The sequence below is a fragment of the Pithys albifrons genome, chromosome 3 (genome assembly GCF_047495875.1).
Source record: "Pithys albifrons albifrons isolate INPA30051 chromosome 3, PitAlb_v1, whole genome shotgun sequence".
Taxonomy (NCBI): Eukaryota; Metazoa; Chordata; class Aves; order Passeriformes; family Thamnophilidae; genus Pithys; species Pithys albifrons.
In genome coordinates, this window is record NC_092460.1 from 48,599,965 (window position 1) to 48,620,167 (window position 20,203).

Here is a 20,203-nt window from a genome sequence, read left to right on the forward strand (position 1 = left end):
TCAAGACTAGATCTTACTTGTTTTGGGCCTTGGGCCAGTGCTGTTTTGTAGGAGAAAATCACAAATGTCACAATGACTTTTTAAACTAATAAATGAGACAAATGCATATTTTCCAGGGAAGAGATACTTCAGCCATGAGAAGAGACTGCAACCAGGTGCACTAGTAGGCTATGCAGCAAACCCTTCTCAGAATTCCCCTGATGTACTTCAACAGGGCTCCTGGTGAGTTCAAGAGATGGTATCTGAGGAACCCAGCATGACCTCAAAAAAACCCGTGTGACACAGTGATACCTGATATAACCAGTGCACAATCACCCAGCACGACCTGTAAGATTGACCCTGTGACAACATCTGATTTATTACAAATGACATGGATTTAATCACTCACTGGAGAATGCTGAATGATGCAGCACGGCATTGCTCACTGTGGCTCTACTGAACTGGCATGCTCCGATTGGCTTTGGGAACACACCCATTGGGTGATTCATACAATTAAAGAGCTGCCAATCCTCCCAACACTAATGAAATACATCTCTATTTTACTGGTAGCACTTTCTAGCAACCCATATAGGCTTTTCTGCTGCTCTCATCACCTTAAGGTATGAGCACATCACAATTGATGGACAGCTGGTTTGCAGTTGAGGTGAAAATGAAAACCTGAGTCCAACTAGGATAGAATTGAATAATTTATGAGTTTATAAGCAGAATAAAAATGTTCAGTCAGAAAATTAATGGCTATACTGGCTTAGCACATGTTGAAAGGTGGCCCCCACTTTAGGTGGGGCGGTGGCATGCAATAACATTAACATAGAAATAAGAGTCATGTGCTCTAAGTAAACTGGTGTTATAAAATTGTTATGAAGTGTGTAAACTATATCTCAGCTATGGTTTGAGATTTCCTGAAGACCATGGGAAAGACACTGTGGTTCTCCTCCACTGGAAGAAAAAGTAAAGAGAGCTTCAAGGTGCACAACAAGCTGCCCACCAAGGCCACTACCATATGAGCCTATGTCAGCCAGAGCATGTGATAGGGCTCAGTCCTAAAATTCATTCCAGATGATTAATCCCACTAATTAGCACAAAACAACAAGTATTTTTGCTTAAATTCCATCTGAAGATATTCTGTATTTAGGTGTAATCCTGGACAACATAAATTCAGGGACATGTGAATGTAGTGGTGGTTCAAGGCTCCTTTCCTCTCTCATTCTGGACCAAGTATGATCCAGACATGCTGGAAGACTTAGTCCATCTAAAACAGCCAATAGGGTCTATCATGAACTAAGCTAGTTCAATCATATTGTCTGAAACCTTGCAATAGACCTAAATTTTTCTGTTAGAGCCTCAGATTCCCTTAGTTCTTTTGCATGTCCCTTGGTTAAACATCCACAAGGATCCAGCTCACATCCTTCCCTGCATGAAAATTAAATATTTCCTCAGCAGTAGGCTCTTTCCCGATTCCCCACTCATTCTGCTGCTGTACAGTTAAAAACCAGATCCTCCCTCATTCACTCTCACCATCCTCCTAATCTAATGCCCTGGTGTTATCCTGATAACAGCATGTAGAGATGTGAACTGATCTGCCTCCCATCTTGTCGTCTTCTTTCACATATCCGACCCAGTTCCCAGGGTCTGATTTTGTACAACTATGAACATTTAGTCTTGAAAATTGATCACTGGCCCAGAGGCTGAATGTTTGCTATCTGGAAAAAAAAAGATGACATTACAATTATTCTTATTTTAGGTCCTGAAAAGGGCAGGAAGTCCTACTACATTAGCAGTGAAAGGAACAAGAATGGCTCAAGAGGGTCTTGGCAGGTTCAAAAAGTCACAACACTTGAAAGCATAGTCTGCATTTGATCACCTATCAAAAATTTATCAATAGCTCAGTGATTAAAAACAAAGCCTTTTCACTTCATTAAACACATTCAGTGCCATTTGCTCTACATTCCAAATGGCTGAACTGATGTTCCAGTGCAGCCTATTTTTAGTCTTTCTGATTAGTTCATTATTTGGGAAAAGCTACTGACTGTGTATCTGTTGCAGAGATCTCTTTCTTCATGTGGATCCCAAGGAAGAGCAGGGCTTCATATAGGTCTTGAGAATTTGTTTGGATTCAACCACTGTCCCTGCTGTGGTGCAGCTCAGTGAAGTCATGAGCATGGAGTTTTCCTCTTCTTGAGTTCTTTTCTTTATTTTTGTTGTGGGGAAGAAGGCCTGTAACATATTACACCTTTTCCCCCAAGAAAACTAAGATCTAGCCTGACAAAACTAGCAGTCTCAGTGAGAATTAAACAAGATGCTCAAAATAAGTGATCTCTTGGGTGTCTGAGTAAATTACCACCTCCAGATCAGATTTTATTTATTTTCAGAACAAACTATTTCTTTGCTGGTAAATCCTGCAGTTTTGTCATGAATCCAATGAATTTTCACTGGTAAGTGACAACCCTAGAGACAGAAGTGGCCGCGTATCCCCAGGGCAGATACCACATGGGCAAAAGCATTCCAGCATTGCCTCTTCAGCAAGCTTCAGTCCTCATGTGAAAGGACAGGATCCGCAGGTCACATGGAGATTAGTCTCTGTGTCCTTCAGCTTGCCTGCTAAAACTGCAAAGGAGAAATCCAGCTGTGATGGCATCTTCTGAGAGCTCAGGATTTCTCAAGCACTTGCAGACATGTTTGGGCCAAGCTCCATTTCAGAACACCGAATAATACAGTACTCCTTCCATCAGAACGAAATGAGATGTGATCTCATTCATTTCTTTCAGACCACCTGTAGTTACCAAGCAAGGGGAAAAACCCCTCCAACCACACAGGCATGCCTGTTCAGGGATACAGGAATGTGATTTGGATTGAGAACTGAGAGAGGCTCTTACTATAAATCTCCATGGCACAATGTAATGGGATCTTGCATGGGTTTTGGAAGCCACACACCTGAGTAAGTGCTGCATCCTGACAGCTCTCAGACACATGGCTAAATTGCCTGTGCAGAGCATCATGCTTGAGTACTCATTAGGGCTTGAAATACCTAAGCTAGCTTGCTTAGAGGTTTGGATATCTCCTTCTGGCACTGCCTGGTCCTGGGCAGGCATGCCCTATTCTGCATTCTGCTCCACTTGGAGGAGATGAAATCAGTTCTAGGTGTAATACCCTCTTACTGATGTCAAAAGCAACAACATAGAAACAAGTTCTACACATATGCTGTCTTCTGCTTTGCTGCCTTTCATATGTCATTTGTCATCTCAGATTGTCACCTCTTTGATGTAGGGACAACAGCTTTTGTGTATGCAGTGTCTAGAGTAAAGGTGTTTCCACCCTATGTGAAGTATTTTTGGTGCAGCTGCAATGGCACAATGGCATTAAAAGGTAAAAGGCTCAGAAAACCTCTAATGAAGAACAGCAGCGAGAAAGGAGCACTGATTGTTGTTCCTCTCTTTACCAAAGATAATCTAGGCAAGCCATGGGTTTCTCTGCCATGAAAACTGTACCCCAGGCCTCCAGAAGAAGAACAAATTCAGGTGCTTACAGCTGTGAGGCCAGTCTCGGTGTAGAAGGTGGTTGTGCGCCTTTTGCTTACATATGTGAATTTCTTGGCATTACCAAGTTGAGCCTAAAATTTTGTACTCCAGTTTCTTTGTTTCTTTTTTCCCCTCACGTTTCCTTTTTCAGACTTTACTGCATGGAGCCACAACCACTGGCCACACCATCCAAATTTCTGCAGGTCCATGGTTGGTTGGTCTATGTGATTGATTCCGCTCTGTCTACGTGTGTCTGAACCATTCTTTCTTCCATGGGCTGGGGCAGGAAGGAGTGAGAGAAAAGGCCTTAGTTGTGGCAGATGCTGGCATTGGCACGTGAAAATCTATTGCATTCCACAACACAGAGAAGATGGATGAGGAGGTCTGTCTCTCCATCCATCAGCTCCAGCTGATATTCCTGCTTCTCTCAGCAATTCAAGTCTCTCCTGCCTCTGAGTCCCAGGGTTTCTTCTGACTCATCTTCCTCTTTCAGACTATTTCTCAATTATCTCTTTCCATCACTCAAACTACATTCCTATTACCACCTTCCCTTGTCATGATGTGGCCAAGTCCTGGGTTTCCTCTTGTCTAGTGTTTCCTTCTGGCCAGCTGTGCTTTTTGGCTGTCACAGACCCTTCTAGCCCAAACTGTCCCTCTGTTTCCAGCATGCAGAGATGCTTTCCTCCACAGCTGAGTCACTTTATTCCCAGAAACAACCCATCCCTTCAGATTGTGCAGAAGAATAAAAGTTCTCCCTGGTCCTGGTGCCTTTATATCCTCACAATGCGCTTTCTCACAGTCTTGCTTTGCTCTGAATGCTTTCCCCCTCACTGTTCCTGTAAATGTGGGCCAAGCTGCAATGATGCAATACACAGAAAAACACCTTTCTCCTGTGATCTTAGACAGCCTCTGGAATTAATTCCTGGAAAGCCATTCTTGGCCTTTCTGAGTTACGCCTTCCTGTGAACAGACGGACAAAGTGATGGATGAAGAGGAGAAAAATGGAACAATGCAATGACTAGGTGGTCACCTGAAATTTAGGAAAATTGTCCATTCCACTTATTTCCTATGTGCTGTGTTGCTGTTTGCTTTGCAGTTCACTCAGCAGGGTAGACATATTATCTTCTCTGTTGCTCCCTTTCCCAACAGCAAAACAGGTCTGCTTTGCTCTTGGCAATTGTTTCCTTTGAGCCTATTGAGTACAGTTCCAGTGGAGGTGTCTCAGCTAGAGGACACTGTGCAATGTTCAGCTCCATTTAATCTCCAGCACTGAGCCTGCTCACAGCCACTCTTGTGCCTCAAACCCTTGCACTTTTTGAGACATCCTAGCATGCTCTCTGGTTTCCTCCCAAGTCTCCTATTGAACTGTCTTGTGAATTTTCTCTTTCTTGAAAGACATGGCTTCTGTTTTTTGAGACATGAGGGGGAGCATGAGACATTAAAACCACTCCATATCTTGAAGACCTAGAGGTCTAGCCCACTGTGCACACTCTCCAAACCTCAGAGATATGAAGGAACCTAACCCTGGTTATTTCTTGAGGGAGCAGCTACATGTCTCCACTTCGGTTGTTTCACAGGTCAAGTTACAATTTCTGTCTGTGCTGCATACACTGAGATGATAGGGCTCCAGGCAGGCAAATTATTTGAGGAATATCTGGGACAGAGGCTTCTACACCAAACTGTAGCATCCCCCATACCAAAAGCACACACTGCAGTGGTGCTCTGAAGCAATTGGAGGAGAAAGGAGCCTGGAGATAGCTATTCCTGTACATTTCCTGCCCTCACCCCAACTGCATTTCCACAGTGCACTGGCGATCTCTGTCTCTCACACAGTTGTTTCCTCTGGACACACCAGCCCCTCTTGCTGCTCCCAGAATACATTGAACGCAGCTCTTCACCCTGCTTACAGTGTTCCTGCTGTCTCTGGCCATTTGCAAACTCCCAAACACAGAGAAACCATCCATCCTCTGGTCACGAAATGCAGGGAAACTTCACAGTGGCTTCCACCTATTCCCTGTACTTTATTTTTTGTCTCTGAATATTTGATTCCTGTCTCCCTCCCTTCACACCAGATGACATTCTTTTCTGTTCAAGTCCTTTCAGGCAGTGCTGATCTTGAAGCTCCCCAATTACAACCACTTTTCTTGTGATGGTGACACCTTAAGAGACAACAGCAGCTGCCTATAAAGGGCCTCTGCCATCTGTTTCCTCTGCCACTTCTTTGAGACAGCCCTAGCTATATACAGAAAAATATTTATTGCAGTTCATTCACTCCTTCATTCAAAAATGAGCAAGACAAAAATGTCTTCTTTCATGATTCTGCTTCTGCCCTTCAAAAACCCATGACCCTCACCCTAAGGAAAAGGGCAATGCTTGAATCTAAAAGGAAGTAGCAGAAATTCTTTTTGATTGATTCCTTGAGACCCTGTACTCTGAAGGCAGTTCTGGAGGGCATCTACATTCAGGAATGTCTCCTTGTGGCTGTCTGAAAGGCAAAAGTCAGAGCCAGGCCACTTCATCTCAACCACCAAGCTTTCATACCAAATGTATCTGAAAGGAAATGCACATGTGCTCATGTGCACACACACACACGTGAACACACTTAATTGTGAATCCTTTTGCACCACCTCTCGATAGAGGTTCTGTGGGATGGGACCAAGGAGAGGAGATCCTGCACAGGAAGACTATTGGCTAGAATTGTAAAGGGAAGAGAAGAAACATCATTAGGGATTAGGGCTGGTGGGGAAAATTGCAGACATGAGAGATGATGTGGAGAAAAGGGAAGAAAAGGAAAAATTTTGAAGAGGAGTGATGAAGAGAATGAAGAAAATTTAGAACCAAGGGTGAAAAAAAAATAGAAGAAGGAAAAATATTAGGCAACATCCTCAGATGGAGACAAAGATCCAGGAACAGGTTCTCAGAAATTTACTGTTTACAATGGACAGGTCACAGTAAGGTTGCAGGAGTCAGCAAATAGGGTTGGATGAATAGTCATTTGATTAACAGTTCTTGGTCTATGATAGTGAATGAACATGACCATAAATCTGGGAAATACTCAGTGTTCAAGCATGATCCATTGGACTGCATCTACACCAGTGGTATAAACAAGATCTGAAGACAGACAGTAGTTATCTGAGCAATAGGAAATTTAAGAATGAAATGTAGTTATGAAGCAGTGGGTGGAGAAAAATAAAATGGGCACTAAAAATAAATATCATGTTCAGAAGGAGAATGAAAACTGAGAAATAGGAAGAGAAAAATCAGAAAGGGATAGAAAATCCGGGGGACGGAGGTGGATAGTGTCATTCTTTATTTGACAGAATGTATACTTCATACAACAAGCTAAATCAGAAATTTATAGTTGTTTGCTTCTAGCAAAAACACACATCAGGAAAATCCCTACCCATGAATAGGATGTCATTGCATTCTCAAGTTTTTGTATACTGTCCTCATTTTCTGTTTTTCACAGCTACCAGATAAGAGTATGTGCTCTGGGGGGAATAGGAGGTGCAGGATAAAGTCCATATGCTTCTCTGGGGAGTTATAGATTTGATAGGAAGCTAGAATAAATACTTTAGCAGCTTGTGCCACAGAAACAGAAGTGGATTTCACCTAACCTGCAGGGCTTGGTATGAAAACTCTGACTGAGTAGTTTGGAATTTTATGGGAGAGCTTTTCTGTAACGCAAGGAGGACAAATAGGGCTGGAAGACAGAAAGCTGTCAATAACAAAAAAAAAAAGGAGATTCAATGAAAGATAGAAATACAGAAAGAAGGGAAAGAGAAAGGTGAATGCCAGTGGGTTCATGGTCACCTCTGGCATTTTACATGCTCACCCATCCAAGGTGATGAGTCTGTAAGAGGATACTTGCCCTAAGGGGAGGGCAGCCAGGTTGAATTTTTCTAATGAAGGTGAAAGACAAAGAAAATGTGAATAGTTAAAAGAGGAACTGCTGGACTGGGTGAGCAGCTGGCATAAATAAGAGCAGAATCTCATTAACTTTGGGGCTGTCGCACCCACTCACGCCAGAAGTGAATCTAGCCCCTGATTTATTGGGTACGTCACTGGCAAAGCAGGGGCATGTGGTGACCTAGGGGCATGGCTGTTTAAAGCACGCACAGCCCTTCCTCAACCTCATTCTCCCCTTGCCTACATGGACGGTGTAAGCAGCGTGGCTCCCTCCAAGTCAGTGAGGTTACATCAGTGCAAACAAGGGGAGAATTGGGCCTCCATCCCTTGTGCATAGAAACACTACAGTATTGTACGTCATCAGATGCCAGTTCAGTAATCATTTCCACAGATACAAGAGAAAAGAGACAACCTCGTTTCTAATTTAGTCATGATAGCATCAAAGAGACCCAAAGCCTATTGCTTTCTGGGAAGCAGGGACTTCAACAATAATAATTCTTTGCACATATATAGCACCTTCATTGCTAACTACTTACTTTATACCCTGGGGTGTGAAGAAAAAGGACTCCACTTAATTCCATATGCTCTTAATTGGTCTCTATCCCAGATCCTTCCTTGAAAAATATGATAGAAATACCTAAACTTGCTGTTAATTTGTCGAATTAGGGCAGTCATTGACATCAGCAGAAATGCAGGCCTAGTTTGCATCTTACATTGCAACTGCATAGCATAGCATCTAAAAACAAAAGAAATGCCAGACTAAGTAAATCTGAGCTCTGTTTAATCCCTGACAAATGTTTCACGGAAGAGGCAAGAACCACATGGCAGTCAGATAGGGGATAGACTGCCCTTGTGAAATGTTATCCTAGTTTTTATGGAGACTGGCTTAATTGCTGAATTACAAAACACCCAAAATGCTGTTCACATCCATTAGGAGGACGCTTAATTTTCGTGAACTCTTGTCGTAAATGCCCACTTGCTTGCTAAATGTTGTTAAAATCTTGGCCACGAGAGCTCCAATGGCAATGAGCTCCACAGCCCTGATATGCATCAAATGAGAAAGCTCTAACTGGGTCTCTGGTGACTCACATCAGGTCCTCTTGTCTCTGTGTTACAAAATGGGGAAATCAAGAGCTACTGATCCACCTTCTCTAACCCATTCATTATTCAACACAATCCAATCACTTTCCCTCTCATTCACCTTCTTTTCCAGGCAAACACGTCTAGTCTTGCAGACTGCCTTCATATACACAGTCTTTCCTACTCTTCCTTGCCCCTGTCCCTCTTTTATGAACCCTGTTTTGACTTTGCAACACCCCATCCTGGGACAGCCCTTGCTCCTGCACTCTCTGCTATCTCTCCTGTTCTGCTCCTTATGCCTGGGGAGTTGCTGTTGGTGGGTTTTCTGTCTGTGCTGCAATGGATCACTAACAGCAATATCCCTGTTTCTGGCCTCCAGTGAGGCACCATGGTTCATGGGGAGCACTGCATGACATACAATCCCCCTTTTCTTACCAGCCAGTGATACCCTCTGCCCTGCCTCACTGAGGTTCATTCAGCCTACCACCTGTCCTGGAGCTCCCAGGCCCATCCACCTTACCCCCTTGGGTGTTCCTGAGAGTCCCAGAGAAAATCATCCCACTGTAAACAGCTTGAAAAGGATGACTGCTCGCTAAGGCTCTTCTCCCCAACAACCAGAGATCCTTCACTGTAGTGCACAAGAACTGCCCCAGGGTTATGGCTGCAGAGACCCTTATTTTCTGTTTGGATCCTGGCCTGATCCATGTCTGAGGGTTGCCAGGGAGGGTATTTAGGGCTGCCATGAGCTCCTTCCAGCCCAGTTGCTGGCTGCACGCAGATGAGCCAGCTCATCAGCTGAGCTGCCAGTGAGCCCTCTGGACACGGGAGGTTGGAGGCAGCAAAGTGGAGGAATGTTGACTTGACCACAGGCACTAAGCAATGAGGGGAGCAGAGGGAGGGGCTTGTGTCTCATCCCCCTCAGAGGTAGCTGGGCTGCCCTGGAGTAAGGGGAGACAGTGACAGCAACAGGTGTCATACACTGCTTTGAGGAGGGGGCACACTGGCCAGAGAAAGGAGGAAGAGGAGGAGTGCTGGACAGGGATTGGAAAAGTGTTGCTTTAGAGCATAGAGGCAGCAGAGCTACAGAAGAATGGGGTCCTTCAGCTGGGGGGAATGACTGTATGTAAGGTGGGGGAAAGCCAGAAGGAAATGATGGCAGGGAGAAGAGGAAAGAGGATAGAGAGATGAGATGACAGCAGCAAAGGGGACAGAGAAGAGCAAGGATAAGATAATATAACAGGGAAGAGCAAGGGGGATGGGCTTCAGAGAACTTGGAAAGAAACAGGGAGAAATAATGAAGGAGAAGATGCTTTTGAGAGAAACCACAGAAGAGACATGAAGATGAAAGGGAGAAATAAAGAGGGAAATCAGGGGAGGGAAACGAGAACAAATTAAAATGGAGATGGATAGAAAGAGTCAAAGATGGAGGGTGAAGGAAAATCTGGGGTCATATGGGCAAGGGAAAAATAACTTTTAGGTGTATATTTACAATACATTCTGCGTATGTCTAACCTGTTCTGTGCTTCCCCTGCTGGGTCGTTGCTTCTCTGGGATGGGGGCTACAGGGGGAGGACATGGAGCGAGAGCCCCCCCTAATCCATTCCCCTGGCAGCAGTGCCCTTCCTTCCCCGAGAGCCCCTTGCAAAGGGGAAGGTTTCGTGCCGGTGAAAGGCAGCAGCGCAGTCCTCGACGACGAATGCAATATGGAAGGGAGAAGCAGCGCAGAATGGAGCAGTGAGGGCTCCTCCTGGGATAAACCGGGTATGCTTGATTGGGAATCTGCTCCTAAAACAGGGGCAGGGGGCAGAGCAATCTGAGAGCCTGAAATGTTCCCTGCTCCCCCCGGCAACCTCCTCGTTGCTGCTTTTAAATTAAATAAATATGGAGATTCTGCTGTCAAAGCTCAGCAGTTCTCCTCCCCCAAAACTCTTGCTTAGATCCTACCAAACCACAGCCAAGTGAGACAGTGGCTCAGAGGGCTGCATGGGGAAAAAATGGGTTAAAAGGGAAACATTGGATAGGAATAGCTCCTGGTCTCGCTGGCAAAGAGACATTTGTTCTATCTCTGTGTAATTTCTTTATACATTACTGCTGCCACACTGCATCTCCATGTCCCTCCCACTGCATTTTGCTCTCACTCTTTTCAGCAAGGCAATTTCTGGTGCATTTCAGGACATTATTAACCCATTCCTCTTTCTCTGTCAGTAGGAAGATTCATAATTTAAAAGCAACTTAAAAGTCAGTTCTAGCAACTCACTAGTCAGGAACAGCATTTCCTAGTCAAATCTTACAAAGAAGTTGAGTTTGCAGGCTCAGCCCCTCAAATCCCTCCCTTCTGTGTGACTTCAGTCAAGTGTGAATTTAACTTGAGAGGAGAACCAAACTGAATCAACTCTGAGATCCTGAGTAATTCTTCCTCACCATCTGCCACCACATTTTAAAAAATTCTTTGCCTTCCTCTTCTTCCAAGGCCTGTCCAGCTCCAAATCCTTTTTCTCCCTGGCAGATGCAGCACCAGCACCAATCATCTGTGTGCCCAGCCATTTCCTCCTGCTGCATCTCAGGGCTGGGTTAGGATGTTTCTGGTCCTGAATTGTAAGACATGGAGACCCCGACTTTATCTACTCCTATGGCCACTGAATTTTCAGAAAAAGCCCTGGATTAGGTCAGCAAGGATCAGAGGAAAGAACCCTGGAAGATTTGTGGATCCTTGGAAGTGGGATGGCAGGCAATTCTGCAGAGCAAAACTAGGGATGCTGACAGAGGTAAAGGGTTAAATAAAGGAAATTGGGAAAGGTAAAAGGAAAACATGAAAAAAACCTACTCATAAGATGGATATTCAAGGAAGGAGATGCACCAGGAGCAAACAGCAGTGGGAGAAGGAAGTGAGAGGAAGTAATGCAGTCCAAGAACTGTCTGACAGAAGCTTGTCCACTGCCTGTGCTCTGCCTCACTTTGCTGTCAGGTCTTCATTTTTGCAAACACTGAATCTGCACTTAGCTCTCATGCGCTGTTCATATATAACAAGTTGGAAAGGGAACAGATCAGCTCATTAATTTTCCTTGGGAAGGGTCTCTAGGCAGGAATTATCTTCTCCACCACCATCCATTCAATTACTTGCCTTCACACCAGTCAGATCTACAGGGATGTCTAACCTCATGTGCATCACTCATGCCTGCCTGCCCTGGACTCTTCTCTTGCTCCTCAGTACAAAAGCCTCCCAGACCTATCCCTTTCCTAATAATAACGACAACATGACAAAACCAATAACCTGCAGATATGAAATACGATTCATTTGCTTGCTTCATAAGACCCTGATAAGGCATCATCCCTCTCTTTTTGAGATCCTATAGGAGATCTACAGGAGCTAATGAAAGAATTAGATAAGACATCACTCATAATAAAAAGTGGGTTTAAAACATTCAGTACGAAGAAGGAATTAGGCTGGAAGATCCACAGCCATTTCGAAGTTGTAAGAGTTGCAGTATCCATGTGGATTATGAGCTTGCAGATCTCAATTGCTTGGTGTACATGTGTGTTTTGTGCCTAAACAGTCAAAAGGCTGAAAAAAGACATTTTTGTAGAAAAGTAGAGACTTTTGAATGGCCCAGGGACACATTTGGGCAACCTCAATGTCTGAGAAAGAATCATTTTGAGGAAGATTAGGAAAAAAATCAGAAGCATGATCTGCAGTAATGTGAACTGACATGACCTATCTTCTTGAGTCCCACCATGGAGCAGGGGTGCACTGTAGGACACAAAAAATGAGGGAAGAAACCCCAACAGAGGAGGAGCTTCTGAAATGACACTCCTCTTTGAATCCATATAAAGATCTGAAAATACTGACCGAAAGTCCATAGTGGGGAACAGAATGACTGAAGAGAGGAGAGCCCAAAAACTCTAAGCCTGGGGAACAAATTCTCAAGGAGGCACTTGCAATTTGGACCACAACATATCTGTGCATATAGCCCAAGACTAAGTCCTCACATCCATTTTTGCTACAGGATCTCTTGGCCAGGAAGAGAAAAGATAATTTAGCACAATAACTTGAACATGAGGTGTCCACCATCTTTGACAGCCTACAGTGTTGACTAATGCCAGCGCTCCTCCACATCCTAGAAATGAAGGCAACTTCATCAGAGGCTTCCTACCAGTAGCAGATGGCAGTTTAGACTTCTTATTTGATTACTTTCTTGGTAAAAAGCCTTCTGCCCTCCTCTTTACTATCTCCCTTCTCCCTGTAGACTTGCCCTGACACCCACCCCAGGCAGAAGAGTGTCTGTCCCACACTCTTTGTCAGGTGCCTCTGCCACACTGGGGGCAGGCTCTGAACAGAATCCAAAGGTTTAGCCCCATTTTCCAGCCTCCTGGGACCAAGCTCTTCCCTTCACATATCTGCCCACCCTCAGTATCATAGGAGAAAGGAGCCTTTGCAGCATCCTTCTCTCTCCTGTCCACCAGCAGAAAGCTTTTATCAAGGAGAGCAAATCAACCAGGGACACCTTTGTGACTCCTTCTGCTGAGAAAGAAGATAACCCCCCTCTAAGGTGATCAGACGTGACAGTAAGAGACCTGCCATCCAAGGGGATATTTGGCTGTGCTGTTCTGGGACTGAGAGAGTGCCAGCCACCACTTCATGCAGACTGGGGGGTTGCTGGAAGCCAAGTGGAGGCATCTCAGCAGTAGCAGTGCCAGACCAGACCTATGCTGTGGCACCCCATGAAGCAAACCTGTGCCCAGGCTCTGCTCAACATGTGCCCATGGGGATGGTTTTGCCTTCTGCTGAGATGCTCTTGCTACCAAGCCTTTACCCAAGTTTTAATGCAGCCTGTGCCCTCAGGCGAGGGCTGGCCTCAGCTCCCCTGTGGTGCATTGCACCCTCCTACCCCACTTGCCACTACTGCCCAGCATTCAGGGGCTGGGGGAATTGGCCAGCCCTACCCTCACATGTCTGGGGTGAGCGAGAGAACCTTTCCAGGGCCATGCAGCTTGTCCTCAGGCTGCACTTCACACCCCTCATGCAGGGCTGCAGTTTAAGCCTGCTGGAAAGCATCAACAGGGAGGGCAGGGGGCCTGGGCTGGCCGCACAGTGTTGTGGGGGCTGGGAACACCTCAGAGCTTTTAATTGGAAGCATCCTGGCCCATTCTTTTGCCATGCAAGCCACTTTTCTACAGTGCCTGTGGGGTCCTGTCAGATGTAAAGGAGAAGAAGCCCCGAGCTCCTCCAATCTGACAAACCTCACCCGCCCCTTCCTCCTCCCCCTCAGACCGTGTCCCTCTGGGTACGGCTCTGTGGGCAGATAGACATGATCTGAATTCACTGCCTCTCCCGGCTGGGGTCCTCATACCTCCTCTCTCCACCCCAACCTCCCTCCGCCCTCCAGCCTGGGGACATGGCTCAGGAAAGGAGTTCATCCCTGCAGCCTCTCTTCCCCGCATGGTTTGCATTTGGGCTTCTTTTTCTTATTTTTTCCCCCTTCTCTCTCTCATTAATTTTTAATTAAGGAGATGTCTCCTTCCCTGGTTGTAATGAATATCTGTGTGAAAGGCTTTTCATTTTTTATTAATATACAGCTCTATATATTTATCTATGTGGAGGAAATCTGTGCGTGTGTGAGCAAGTGTGTTTTAAACATCCCCCATTAATTTACCGCTATTGATTTTCTGGCTTGGATACAGCATATAGTATTCAGCATAGAGCTCCTCTGCAGGATATGTTAAAAGGCAGCAGTTTGGGTTGACAAAGGGCACTAAATGCAGTATGCGTCAAATAGACCATCGCTCAATGAAGTCACTTAGCTATTCAAAACATGTCCAGCCATCACTCAACCGTTTGCACCAAGAACAGGGGAGAAATTCACACTTCTTCCCGGACACAACCATTTCCAAACAGCAGCTTTAGCTTGCTTTGGTGAGAGACATCAAAACATACATAGTTTATTCTCCCCTTCCCCCTCCGTTCCATCTCCTAGTGTCAGGCTAAGAAAATCAGTTCTGCGGTACCCACTCCCTGTTCTCTCCCATCAGGGAGCTCCAGGCACACCCAGCTCCGATGGACACCGGTAGACACAGATCTTATCCTTGGATGTCCATGAACCCCCAGCAGCCCACCGTCCAGCTGGATGAGTTGATTCATAAGCAGGGTTTTTACAATGGGCTGTAATGTGCTCCTGTGCTCTTGCTCTCTTCTTCTCACTACGTGTGTAACATAAACCATGCATTTACATCGGTTGCCCCTCTCCCTTCAGCACAGGCTGAAGACCACCTCCCCAGCCCACACGTACACCAATAGCAGTACTGAGCAACACATATTTAAAAGCGAATCACTGGTCCCTCTTTTTCTTTCCCCTCCCTTAGGAACGTCTGATTCCAGAAGTTAGCTGCGGTGGTGCCTCTTCTGCCATCAGACGTGCCACTGAGTTGCTGTTCAGTTTCACCACATCAGACTTAGGCTGATTTTTCCATTCAGAGACTTGTTCATTTTTAGCCTTTATCTTAAACCTTAAAAAAAAAAAAGCCCAGAACAAAAATCCCCCATCTAACAATAAACAAACTGGGGAAAAATCCCAGCCCCAAAACCAATCAGCCACCAACCTTTGCACCCAGCTCAGTGAGATGTGGTTGCTTACAGACATTACAAAATCCTCTGAACTCTGCTTGAGATGACTGGTATTGTTAGATTTACTGTGCGAGGCATTTTGGACATAAGAGGGGTGCTTCCCTTTCTCTCCTTTTCCCTCCTAAAGTGAACTAATCATTGCATTCAAAGTGCTTTGCAGTCATCCCCTCCCCACACTGTCCCTCACTCACAAGTCTTGTCTTTGCAAATAAGCCATTTGCAAAGAGAGCAATTATTTCACTCTGTGGTTGCAGTTGGAGCACAGCAATAACACAGCATTTTGGCATTGCTTACCCAGGCAATACAAACAAGCTGAAGACAGGCAGACTGCACAGTTGCTTTTTGAAAGGGTCTCTCAGTGGTTTTGTAACATACACATTATTCCAGTTGGAGAGAGGAAGTGAATTTTTGGGAAAGGTGGGAAGGGGGAGGGTGGGAAAGAGGAAGGGAGAGGGGAATGGAACAGCAAATGTTTTGCCTGTCTTCTTGCCTCTGTGCCCTGAGTAACTGAGCCCACCACTCTCAATCCATGGTGAAAGGAATGAAGTGAGAAAATGGTGGAATGTGGAGGGATTTATTGGGGGGAGGGGGGAGAAACATGGGGTGGTGGGAGAGGAAGGGGTGGGGGGGTGTGGAGGTCCAGAAACAAATACCTTCCAGGCAGCAGGTTCTCCATAATCCAGAATGGGTCATGACTTCTTCGTTCTTTTTGCTGGTTTCGTTCTCACTGACAGTTTTAGTCTTGCAAACCCCTCTGGAGTAAAGCCAGTAGTCGGTCCCCACAGCTATGGTCATCAGGCTGAAGGCAGCGAAAGCACCAACGGTGGTTAAAAGCATCTGAACACCTCTGTCAAAGAGCCCCATAATTCTTCATTATACAAATACCCAACCGCCTTCTGATTCTTGGGGTGTGTGTGTTTAATAAAATAAAAGAATAATAATTCCGACTAATAATATAATGGGTATAGAGAGAGAGATAGATATCAAAAAAGGGAGGTAAGAAAGCCCACGGAAAAGAGTGTAAATTAGAAAGACCACACGGGAAGAGGCTTGCCTTTGAAATCGGAAACGTTCTGGTTGAAATATAAAAAAAGGAAAAAGGAAAAAGAAAAAAAAAGAGATAAAAGAACCAAGAAAAAACAAACAAATAAAGAGAGAACCCCCCCCAAAATGAGACGCCTTAATCCCTTTTTCTAAAATTCTGGTCTCCAGTTTCCATATGTAATGGCTAATTTGGAGATGGCTTCCACAGTGAACAGGGGAGCAGCAGCAGCATCCTCAACACAATCTCTCATTATCTGGACCTAGACAGTTAGAGACTGTAAGAGCAGAGATGCAACCTTCAGTCTTCTTGCTTAGCTCTGCAGCCTGCGCCATGAAAATCCTTTTCCTTCCCAGTTATCTTCCTTGCGTTTTTATTTTTTTTCCCGGCAGCGGCACTCGCTCCAATCCTCTCTCACTTTTTCTTGCTTGCTTCTCCTTCCTTTCGCTCGCTCCTACCACCAAGCCAGAGTGCCCAGTATACTGTAAGCCCTTGATTTCAGCTGAACAGGTGCCGAGGTCTTGCCTCCCATGGCTTTTTCGCACAGCCGCGGCGCTCGCTCCCGGCGGAGGTGGGCGAGGAGAGAGGGGGGCTCCTGGGGCTGAGGGTTGGGGGGGAGGAGGGGGACAGGCGCGGCGCCTCTCCCGAGCGGGGGGCGCGGAGCGGAGCCCGGCTGCGGCACCCCCTGCCCCGCGGCGGCCCCCGGTGGCTCCCGGGCCCCACTACTGCATCAAGGCGGCGTTGGCGGCGCGGCGCTGGCCGGCTCCTCCGCGGCGGCGGCGGCGGCGTCGGCGCTGGCCGGCGGTGCTGCAGGACAGCTCCCCGGGCGGCGGGGCGGGCGGAGCGCTCCCGGGCCGGCGGTGCTGCAGGACAGCTCCCCGGGCGGCGGTGCAGGCGGAGCGCTCCGCGGCCCGCGGTGCTGAAGGACAGCTCCCTGCCCGCGCCGCCCGCCCTGCCCGCGCCGCCCGCGCCCCAGCATCCGCGGGCGGCACCGCGCTCCTCCTCCGCGCCACTCCGCTCTGCGCGGGCAGGCAGCAGGCAGGCAGCGGGGGGCGGGGGGGGCAGCCTGCCCCCGCCCTGCGCCTCGCCCGGAGCTGTCGGCCCCGGCAAGGGTCGCTCCCCGCCGCCGCCGCGGAGCTCAGGGGAAGACGTCGCTGGGGCTCTCCCTCTCCCCAGCTTTCCGCCTTTTTCCCCACACCGCCGCCCCCCAGCTCAGCCTCTTTTGCATCTCCGCCGTAGGTGCCCGGAGCTGCGAGTGTGACCCGCACACCGCAGTTAGACCCGCACAAAACTTCAGTCAGTCGTTTCTCTCCCCAGGAGACGGGTGAAATGTAACGTGGAAGGGTAATTTAAAAACAAGCATGTATTTCTGCTCTTATCGCTCTTGTTATGATTTTTAAGTGCTTCCTCTTCACTCTTCTTGGGTTCACTGCAAGTTGCATATGTCTTGGTGTTGCTCGTTTTCTGTCCCTCTGCCTCTTCCTGACCAGTGTTGAGTGGATCCAGTGTGCGTGCTCTGACTTTGTCTGTATAGCTTTCTGTGAAATCCCAATGCCTGCTCCAAGAAGCAGACATTTTGGGAAGATTCTTCTTGAGAAAGGGCGATTTACAGTAATTACTATCATTTTGTTAAGGAAAACTGAATATCTACACTCCCACAACCCCTGGAAAGCAATCCACCTTTCACATGCTCATTTTATACATAAAGATGCATAAGCTGAACGGATGCAGCCTGAAATCTATCACTGCTTAAGTTTCCTGTGTCAACACAACCTGATAGTACCAGGAATATATACCAAATTGTGCAATACTGACATCTAAGTATGTCATAATCCTCTCTCTCTTCCTCAGCAGTATCATTACACCAGGTTAATTACATTAGTCACCTCCTGGTTCTATACATGTAGCTGCTCATTAATGCAACAATCATAAAGAAAAGAAATAATCTAATTATTGATGGTACCAATTTTGTTTCTCTCTGATCAGATTCATTGTTCAGTGAAAAGGAGACCAGAAGAGCTGCTTGAGCAATGCTGAGGGAAGGGGATGCTGGAAAGTTGAACCAGTTGGAGGGTTTCAGCCATGCTGTAATTTCGTAATTCCACTTCTCTCTTCTCTCTTCTCCCTTCTCCCTCGCTGGGTGTTGACCGGGACTGCTCTTTCAGGACAATCTGACCCAGGACTGCTGGACATGAAGGGCTCTGTAAGAAGCAGCTGGGGGGCCACTGGCTGCCCTACAGACCCTTGGTCATTTCCCCTATTTGGAGGGCATAATTCAAGCTGCCTCACAGCTGAGATCAAGGCAGAGGTGTTTACCAGCAAGCACTCACGGTGTCTGGCACAAGCCATATGCAGATCACTGCCAGCAGGCAGGAAAGGCCCTGAAGAAGACAGAAGAAGGGAGGGGTGGTAGGAGACATCGCAGATTGAGGCCACTGAAATATTTTTCAGGGACGAACAGCCCCTGGCCTAATCTGGGGGAATCTTAGCCTTGCCCTCTGCCACAGGAGCTGGGGACTTCTTTCTGCACTTACAGATCTGCCAAAGAGCTGGGCATAAGCAAGGGGGGAGGTGGCCCAGAAGCATCTCTAGTACTCTTTGAGTACAGCCTGCTGCAAGAGTGTGGAAGATAATAGCTTCTGGACAGGTTCTCTGAACTGTTTTCCTTGGTGCAAAGGAATTTGAGAGGCAGAGAGACGCAGAGAACACCCCTAAGAGTCTTAGGGGTGAGAGTGTCTCTCTTAGTGGTGGGAGATTATGGCTCTACAGGAATGGCCAGTGTTGAAGAGGAGGCTCTGTGAGGGTCCTAGGTGGGAAAGCTATAGAAGAGCACCTGAGAACATTTCCTTACACTTCCACTGAAAGAAGGAAGGAGTGTTAGAGAGGGAAAGCATAAGGGAAGAATAAGTAGCTTTTGTGACTCTGAGCATTTTCTTTTCATCTTGGTGGTCATCCCTCTCCAACCTCACCCCAGTATTCAAGTCTTCTCATTCTTCAAAGGAAGGCAGAAAATCTGGGCCAGACACCTGAAAGACTCTGAAGAGGAAAAACTTCATCTGGATATTCTGGCACTCAAATCCATCAGGCACAAACATCACATGCGTGGACACGAAAAGCAAGCTGGAAAACTGTGGAGGTCATACCTCCAGTGGAGGTGGGCTCCTCAGTTACCCTGTACTCTCAAAAATGTGTATTACAGTGACAAGAGAGGGGCATATTCTCCCCAAAGAAACTGCCAGTGTTAGAAGGTCAGGTTTGCAGGGTGGCAATTTCTTTCATCTCTGGTTAGGAGGAGTGAGATCTATGAGAGCTCAGCACATCGCAGCATCAGAACAAAACACGGCTTCCTGCCTCACACTTTCCAATTTCCAGAAATAATTCCCTTCCTGCTACCCTACTTATACACTCTTAGACCATTCACAATAATCCCTCTACAGTTCTAAATGCCACAGGAGAAGAATGGAATAAAGGCAATGCAAATGCCAGACTGTCCTGTGTGACTGCTTGTGCTGTGGTTAGATGCTGTGCTGAGATTTCATCTTTCCTACAAAGAATCATTAAAAATGATAATACAAAACAAGAATACAGGATAAAAACACTGGCAGTTTTTTACAACAGTTTCATCTTCTTGAATAGAGCAACACGGAATGACATCTACAGAAGAGTAAGGAGAGAGAAATTAATAGTCTAGAGGAAATAGAGAGATTTTAAATTACATTTTAAATTACTTGAAATGAGAAGCTGATGAGACAGGGAGCCACAGGAAGTCTGTTTCCAATGGCAAAGCAAGAGTGCTGCTATTTGTGGAGAGAAGGGGCAGTACTGTAGAAAAAAGTGGCATGAGAAAGATGCAGGAAGCAAGATGAAGGGCACAAAGTCGGAAGCAACTCCATGGGATGGTAATGAGACTGAATAAAGTGTTTGTGGATTGAATGCTGAAGTGGAGCTCTTTGGCACGTAGGATCAAATCAGACAGCAATAGTGTATAAAAATTGGTATCTAGGAATCTTCATCCTGGGGAGGCCTGCTCAGAAGGAG

At 46.4% G+C, this 20,203-nt stretch overlaps 1 protein-coding gene across 2 annotated transcripts in view; it reads right to left on the bottom strand.

Annotated features, from left to right (window-relative positions):
* The window catches only part of CACNG2 (calcium voltage-gated channel auxiliary subunit gamma 2), a 69,237-nt gene that overhangs the window by 35,602 nt on the left and 13,432 nt on the right, over positions 1 to 20,203 (bottom strand). Inside the window, exons 1-2 of one of the 2 annotated variants that reach the window (XM_071551693.1) lie at positions 16,464 to 17,277; positions 15,777 to 15,922 (exon numbers count right to left, since the gene is read on the bottom strand). In XM_071551693.1, the coding sequence (XP_071407794.1) occupies positions 15,777 to 15,918 (142 nt within the window). In that variant the 5' untranslated portion in view covers positions 15,919 to 15,922; positions 16,464 to 17,277. Of the gene's footprint in view, positions 1 to 15,776; positions 15,923 to 16,463; positions 17,278 to 20,203 lie in introns of those variants that run through there. The other variant, XM_071551691.1, reaches the window with a different exon arrangement.